The sequence below is a fragment of the Phaethon aethereus genome, assembly GCF_964289735.1.
Source record: "Phaethon aethereus genome assembly, chromosome: 1".
NCBI classification, from domain to species: domain Eukaryota; kingdom Metazoa; phylum Chordata; class Aves; order Phaethontiformes; family Phaethontidae; genus Phaethon; species Phaethon aethereus.
Window position 1 is genome coordinate 143723267 of NC_138575.1, and position 8658 is coordinate 143731924.

An 8658-nucleotide genomic window follows, 5' to 3' on the forward strand; every position below is an offset into this window, starting at 1 on the left:
AATAAGGTACTAATTAGTAAGTCTTGTGTAGGTTTAAAGAGAATATCAAGTATTTCTTCAGTTTTGTTAGTCCTTCCATTTTCTAGTTTCTCCTCTTTTCTTTTGCTGGGAAGCTCTTCAATAACACAGGTGAATGTAGGCAAACCATGAAATGGAGGATAACAGAAGGTTGAAGCTGTTTTATTGTTGCTGAACATAGGTTTTCAAAGGTAGATTTGTTATTCCTACCCTTACCTGTTGTCAAAGTTAAAATACATATTGCCTCTCCCCATCTTTCTAAGTTTGGATGAGTTGTATGTCACATTTTGAGGCATTATAAAGTATATGAAGTCTAATGCAAGTGAAGAGTCAAATCTGTTGGATAAGCAGGGTATTACTGCATCTTCTTCTGTACTTTCAAATGCAACAAACCAATGAAGAGATTTGTGTTTGCCTCTGAACTGTCATATGTTGATTCATTTCACTGTAGGTGGAAAAGGCATGGGAGGCTGGGAAGGAGGGATCCGTGTGCCTGGAGTATTTAGGTGGCCAAATGTGTTACCTGCAGGCACAGTTATTGACGAACCTACGAGTCTTATGGATATTTATCCTACAGTTGTTCATCTGGCTGGAGGAACATTGCCACAGGACAGGTATGGAGATGCTTTCAGCGGGAGAGATTGATAGGAGAGCTAGCTACTAAAAATTTATGGTGGTGTTTATCCTTGGAGATCCCACAAATACTGCTGAGCCTCAAGCCTGTCTGAGATTTTGAACTAGTGAGCAAAATCCCAGATATGCCCACAGATGTGCTTATGGCCAGAGGATTTGTTCCTGCCAACGATCAGGTGCTAATTTCAAACCCAGGTTCAGCATCATTCAGGAAAGAATTGGTGGCCGAAGTTGTTTTGGTACTGACTTGACTTATGGACGCTTACAAATACCTCCTAAAGTTATTAAACCCATCATTGCTCAACAAGTTTCTTTAAGGTCCTTTGAAAATTGCCAAATGTAAACAATGATGAGATCGGTATTGATTTCCTGAATAAATTGCTTTTTTCCATTAGACCAAGCTCTAAATATTCTTTACGTATTGCTAAATGGAACAAGTTAGCCCAGCTATTAAAAAAATTAAAAACTAATTATCCAGGGTTTTAAATATTGGCTTGGCTGTCTAAAGCTGTCTCTTGGCTGGTCTAAATCTATGACCAAATTATTCTGTATACTGTCTCAAGCACTTGTGCAACCAATGCAAAGGCAGTGGTAAGCATGCAGTTCACTGTCAGGTTTTCCTCCACCTGAATACACTTCTCACCATTCCATTAGGGTGACTGATGGTCGAAACTTGGTGCCTTTACTGCAAGGAATTGTTCAAAAGTCAGAGCATGAGTTCCTGTTTCACTATTGTGGGTCCTACTTGCATGCAGTGCGGTGGCACCAAAAGGACAGTAAGTATAAATGTTTATTCCAAGGTAACTGCAAAACATGACTTTTCTCCTTTTGATAGTCATCTTGCTAATTGGCAAATTTATGGCATGACGGGTGTTTATCAGTACTGATCTCTGAGATTCTTGAAATTGTTGTGCATGACATACCAATGACTCTGGCTAGCTGGACATGTCTTACAGCAAAGAAATATTTGTAAAATAACAGAAGTATAGAAAGTGGTGTAGGAATACAGGCTGTCTACTACTACACTGGAAATTTAAAGTGAGTTTCTTCATATTTCTAGTGTTTTCCATCTTCAAAGTCAGTACTCCACACAGAGAATCTGATTTGTGGTGATAAGGTGCCAGGGTGTGTGAGAAGAGGTCTGCTTAGTAAATAGCTGTACTCCTATTGCTCAAAGGCACTTCCCATTTTCCTTTATTGCTGTGCCATAAGATTTCTTTCCTGCCAGGTGGAGCCATCTGGAAGGCTCATTATGTGACCCCCATCTTTCATCCACCCGGGGCTGGGGCTTGTTATGGAAAAGGAATTTGCCCGTGTTTTGGGGAAGGTGTGACCCATCATGACCCTCCACTGCTGTTTGATCTCTCGCGAGACCCTTCTGAAGCCAAACCTCTGTCAGCTGCCACCGAGCCCCTCTTTGACACTGTAATAAGGAAGATTGGAAGAGCCATAGAAGAGCATCGCAGGACGCTCACTCCAGTCCCAGAGCAGCTCTCCTTGTACAATGTGGTGTGGAAGCCGTGGCTGCAGCCGTGCTGTGGGACGTTCCCATTCTGTTGGTGTGACAAGGAAAGTGACAGCTTGCAAAGTTTGTGAGGTGGATGTCTACTAACATGTCCTGTGGCACTGAATCCTCTTCTGACAAAGCTTTCGGAAAATAGTTGTGTCCTTTCTCTCTCTGGCAAGCAAAGTGCATGAAAATAAAGAAAAAGAATGTTGGTCAAAGATTTTTTTTCCCCTTCATTCTTCACCACTAGCCAAGGGTCTAAAGAAATCCTGTCTGGTGTGGTGAAGATCTTGAATGGAGACTGGTTTTGCAGATTTGCATGTAAGAGACTGCTGTAGAGGAATATGCCTAAAGTCTGCCTAATTTATGCCTGCTCAAGGAAAACAATTTGAGAAGTCTGCAGAGAGCCTTGTGTATGGTACTGAGCAGGCAGCACTTACAAATACTACAGGTACGCAGAACTCTAGACGTTCATAATTGTGCCCCTATAGTCCACAAATCACGGTCCTACTCTACCCAAACATAGTAGTTTGTGTCATTATTGCTTCCTGTACTTCTGTTATCTCTGCAGTAATCTTGTTGAGATGTTGAGCAACACCTGAGACAGAGTGGATCTGACTTAGTGAGGGATTGTCCTCAAGTTGTGAATAGCTTTTTGAACAGATCCCCAGCTTTAGCTGGGTAAAAATAACATATGTCACAAACAGTACAAAGTACAAAATATTAAAGTCCAGTATAACTCTGCAATCGTTACAAAGGACAGCAAAGCAGTTTACCCTTCAGAAAGAGGTCCTGGTGCATACAAATTTGGCAAATAGCTATTTTATTGAATATAAGATGCCAATAAAAACATTTTGGATTAATAGCTTGCACTGTTTCAATGTCAGTTCCAGGAAAACAAGGTTCATTTGAGAGTCATATTGGAATTAATGCTCAAAAACATTTGGTGGCTGTATACATAGGTTTACAAACTACAACTTGTAAAGGGGGGGTCTTGCCAATACTAGTTAAAAAAACAACTCTCCACCCCCCCCCCCCCAAAAAACCCCAAAACCCCCAAAACCAAACAAAAATCCTGCAGTGGTGTGACCCTAGCCACACTTTCTAAGGAGATGTGACTTTGCATTGAAATTTCCAGTGAAATTTTAGAGAATTTAGGGCTTTGAATTGTATTAATGACTGTGCTTTTTGCAGGAGTGGATGAAGTCAGAGTTTATTATAAGCATGCTGCTAGAACTGTAAAGGACTTGGGGGTTGACATGAGTAAACGGAAACAGATTATTTTAGTTTGGTGGTGGTTGTTGTCATCTAGTCGCCCTCCATACCCTCCAAGGAATACCCCCACAAACATTTTGCTTGCTCAGCCACTTTAGTTGACTAATAACTTTCTTTTTATTTCTTAGTCTTTTTTTCATAAGTGTAACATAGAAACAACTTTACAAATTTCTGTCTGTGACATTTCAATATTTTTGTTCTTCACTACCATTTATCCACTCTGAAAACTTGTCAAAGGTAGAAGGGACTATATGAAGGCCTTTTAGTTTGCTTTTAGTACCCAGACATGTGCAAAAAAACCAGATAGAAAGTGGCAGTTAAAGCACACAATGACTCGAAAATTGAGTTTTTGCTGGCAGAGAATTTGCCTGTATGCAGCGATGAGTAAACTGCAGCTTCCTGTGCTCAGGCATAGGGAAAAACCAGTTCACATAAGAGGAGGAAATACTGCAGGGGCTCCAAATACAAAGATAAAAATCATCTCCTTTCTGCTTCATTGCTACAAAGTTCTTAAAAAAAAAAAAAATTCTTGGTTTAAAGTTTAAAGCTTAGTTCTGTTGAAGACAATAAGCCTTTACTTCTGTATTGGGTCGCTAACATAGTGGTGAGGAACGGGGTGCAAGGTCCGTGCTAGCAGAATGCCTCCTCCACTTCCACATTGGAGTTTTATTATCAGGGTAAAACTTAAAGTTGTGCGGGTTTTGGGTTGGGATTTTTTTGTTTGTTTAGTTTTTTAAGGCACGCCAGCAGCAGCATGGGCACATCTTCAGTAGCGATCACATAGTGAGAAAGATGTAAACAGTCTAGAAAGACTGACAGAAAATTTAGTTGTAATTTGAACCAAAGACAGATGGAAATGAATACTGATGTTATTGGTGACTTTTAAGATCCATCTTTCCCAAAACATGATGTAATTTTTGAGAAGTGTAATTTTTTCAAGAAAAACCTTTGCACTAGAAACGTTACAAGCTCTTAAGTACTCGTACAAAATAAGTAATATAGTCAAATAGGTATGAGTAAAGTAGCCCAATTTGAAAACTTACATCTCATAAAAATAACTGAGTATAGCCATAAGTGCAAAGAGGTCAACAAATAAAAAGCTTCTTCCAACCATGATTATCCCTGCTGTGTATTATACAAATACGATAGTTTAAGCTGCTTCATCTTTCCACCTCACTGACTCCTACTGACTTCTCCAGAACACAGCAATAAATTCAGCATTCACTGTATTCATGTAACTCGGAGAACTGAAATGTCAACAAAAGAATAGATGAGAGCTCCTCTTAAGTAATTGCTTAAGACCTTTTGAAGGGTAAAGCGTATTATAACAGAGTTAAGTTCTGAAAGAAGGGGACGGGGTGGGGGCAGAATATTAAACTTCCAGTGCTTGGGGGTGGGGGAAGAAAAAGCAATTAATACCTGCAGCACAGGTAGGTCTACCTTTCCTGAAAAAGCAACAAAGAAGAAAAGGCAAAGTGACAGAGGAAAAGGGGGAGGACAAGCTAGTCCTGTTATCCTGCCTGTAAGGCTGGAAAAGTAGGGTGGGGTAAACAAAACCCTGGGGCACCGAGAGCCACGTAGTTATTATTTATAACATCTCTTTGGAGGCACTGAAATGGAGCAGTGACAGACTTTACAAATCTGCACAGAATTAACTGGAGAGGGAGTCTAGCAAAGGCAGCAGCCGTGTTGTGCCAGTATTTCGAGAACAAGGACTTTGTAGCTCCGCCTGGGATTCATGTAAAGCCTGCGCGGCGGTTCCAGTTTGCCGGTGGTTGCTGGCGAGGATCCCAGGCGGTTTCCGTGCTGGGGACTGGGGGAAGGGAGAGGAAGAGGAAGAGGAGCAAGTCCCAGCCTGCTGCCTCCCACACCCGTCTGAGAGGATCAGGACTTCTCAGCACACCAAGGAGCAAGAGGGATTGCAGAGCAAGAAGAATAGCTGAGGCGCACGTTTGTTTTCCACATTGTTAAAAGGGGTTGGCCTTTTTTATTAGTCTTGATCATTTATTGTGGCGTGCTGCCTTACAGAGGAATTAATATCTAATGTTTCCTCAGATTTCTGTAAGTAACTCTGCTGATTCTTAAGAGGCTGATATTAGATTTATGGATTAAGTATTTTTTTCACTTAACAGCTAAGGAAACTGGACAAGCCCTAGGGCCCAGTACAGCATTCATGATAATCCTAGCAACGTTAGTGAGAGCTCTGCTTTCAGAAGGAATCAGCCCCTAACAGAAAAAAGTGAATATGCATATTTAAATCATTGTGGGGCTTGTTTGGTTTTTTTAAACAAGTTTGATATTTTTTCTCATCCTTTCGTAAAGTTAGTGTCCCTAGAATGGCTTGTAGTAAATCAGGAATTACTACTTTTAATCATGCCACTGCCAGTGGTATTAAGACCTAAATATCTTTTAATACCACCACTGCAACTCCCTGGTTATAAATTCACAGCTTTCCTGAGGGGCTGTACAAAGTCTCTGTCTAAACACCAATGTGCCTGCCATCACCAGTGGGCTGTGCCGCATGAACCTGTGGGGGGAATGTGGAAAGCAGCAGAGCTGTTCTACCACCTTGGAAAGCTTACAAACACCCACAGGAAATCAAGGGTTTTCTTAGATGTACAGGTCGGTCTGGTTCCTGCTCCACTACAGCTCAAAAGGGCTGGTGACAGTCCTTAGCTACTCAGCATAGGCTGAGAACGTTTTCATTGCAATAGAATCATAGAACAGTTTGGGTTGGAAGGGACCTTTATAGGTCACGTAGTCCACCCCGTCCGCAATGACCAGGGACATCTTCAACTGTATCAGGTTGCTCAACGCCTCATCCAACCTGACCTTGAATGTTGCCAGGGATGGGGCATCTACCACCTCTCTAGGAAACTTGTGCCAGGGTTTCACCAGCCTCATCGTGAAAAATTTCTTCCCTAGATCTAATCTAAACCTACTCTCTTTTACTTTAAAACCGTTACCCCTTGTCCTATCGCTACAGGCTCTGCTAAAAAGTCTGTCCCCATCTCTTTTATAAGCCCCCTTTAAGTACTGGAAGGCTGCAATAAGGTCTCCCTGGAGCCTTCTCTTCTCCAGGCTGAACCACCCGCAACTCTCTCAGCCTGTCCTCATAGCAGAGGTGTTCCATCCCTCTGATCATTTTGGTGGCCTCTGGACCCGCTCCAACAGGTCCATGTCTTTCCTGTGCTGAGGGTTCCAGAGCTGGACGCAGGACTCCAGGTGGGTTCTCACCAGAGCAGAGTAGAGGGGCAGAATCCCCTCCCTCGACCTGCTGGCCACGCTGCTTTGGATGCAGCCCAGGATACGGTTGGCCTTCTGGGCTGTGAGCACACATTGCTGGCTCATGTCCAGCTCTTCATCCACCAGTACCCCCAAGTCCTTCTCGACAGGGCTGCTCTCAGTCCCTTCATCCCCCAGCCTGTGCTGATACCAGGGGTTACCCTGACCCATGTGCAGGACCCTGCACTTGGCCTTGTTAAACCTCATGAGTTTCACACGGGCCCACTTCTCAAGCTTGTCCAGGTCCCCCTGGATGGCATCCCATCCCTCAGGCGTCTCAACCACACCACTCATCTTGGCGTCATCTGCAAACTCGCTGACGGTGCACTCGATCCCACTGCCTATGTCATTGATGAAGATACTCAACAGAACTGGTCCTAACATGGACCCCTGAGGGATGTAGTTTTGGCTTAATCATGTACCCCAAGCCCTTTAAACGCAACGCTGCCTACCAGTTGCTGTGAAGGCAGAGCTCTGCCTCCACTGTTAAAGCACCATAAAGAAATTTCCTTCCTATTACAAGTATGGACCAGAGCTCTTGCTAGTTCTTCCTTCTTGCAGGCTAATGCCTTCGTGCACTTGCCTCATCGTCACCTCAGCTCTGTCCTATGGGGCCATAGTTCATGGGGGCTTTGGGAGAACTGCTGACAGGCTGTGATTCTGAGGCACCACTACCACACAAATAAAAGATTTGAGCTCTTATTAGTGAGTCCTTTGCTTTATATTAATACAGCCTGGTTTTTAAAACATGCTATTAGGCTTCTGGCATCTGCATTCGGAGCACAGTCCTGCTTCAATCAGCCAATGCATTGGGTGCAGAGGGATCTCGCTGCTTCCCCATTAATCTCAGACTCAGCCAGTGGGTAGGGAGGATGAGCTCTCAGTACTGCCTTTCATGATCTTGCTAACAGAGAGGGGGAAGTGTCATCAACCCTAAGGAAAATTACATATTTAATAGAGATTTTTTTATTATTATTTTTATTTTTTTATATTTCTTTCCCATGTTGTCTCAGCCATAGCCAAACACCAAGATGTTATTTGGAAAAATCATCAATGGACCCCTGGTTCTGACTCTTTTTATACTATTTTCCTGGTCAGAATAACAGCACCCGCATTTTTTTTATCCTATGGCTCCTTCTTTGAAATGCATAGGGCAGGATTATACTCTGCTCTGGCCTGTTTAGTATTCCTCAGACATTCAAGGTAACTGCAGCACTCTTATGTACCAAAAAGGCAGAAGAAAGTTCTGTCAGAAAATACTCTTTTTTTCCCACTGGAGAACATGTTGATTTTGGGGAAAAAAGAAAAAAAAAACCCACACATAAGTCTTGTATTAGTCAAGATGGAACTTTTCTGTTGTCTGTGTTTAGAAGTAACCTTATGTTTACAAACGTGCTTTTAGTTGTTATAGAAAGTAAATATTCTTATTTGCTTCAATCTGTTCCTTAATAAAGCTGAGGACATATCTGTTCTCGTGCTGGTTTGAAATGGAAAGAAGGGTAGAAAAGTATGGATTTCACATGGGTTGGATATCTCAGATTTTTATCTCTTTTCACAGTGAAAGAATTAATTCATCTCTAATTTATTTCAGTGTACAGCATGAAGGTTAGCATATGCTAGTCCCCATGGAGCCAGTTCACCATGTACTTCTGCATGACTGTTTGCATGACTCCAGTGCAACATTTTCTGCAGATCCCTTAGTCTGTATCCATTCACAAGGAAAAGCAGTGCATTTCCCAAGCAATTCTTTGTCCGCAGTGACTAGTTGTGCTCTCTGTTTCAGCAAGCATAGGAAATTATTTCCACTCATAAAATTTGCCTTGCCAGACAAAAATAAATATTTAGAAACTGAAGGGTTGTTTCTAGTTTTTTTAAGTCCAGGTTGAGTTCATAGAGTCGGCAGTTAAAGAAAAACTCTCTTGTAAAATTTATAAATGGCA

The 8658-nt window shown here is 42.2% G+C and overlaps 1 protein-coding gene across 1 annotated transcript in view; it reads left to right on the forward strand.

The window, feature by feature from the left end:
- The window catches only part of LOC309416842 (arylsulfatase D-like), a gene marked incomplete at its 5' end in the record, with an annotated part of 13451 nt that extends 11196 nt beyond the window's left edge, over positions 1-2255 (forward strand). The window contains 3 exons of the mRNA XM_082014212.1: positions 470-632; positions 1306-1427; positions 1880-2255. Coding sequence (XP_081870338.1) covers positions 470-632; positions 1306-1427; positions 1880-2247 — 653 coding nt within the window. The 3' untranslated portion in view covers positions 2248-2255. The remainder of the gene's footprint in view (positions 1-469; positions 633-1305; positions 1428-1879) is intronic.
- Positions 2256-8658: the final 6403 nt, after the last annotated feature.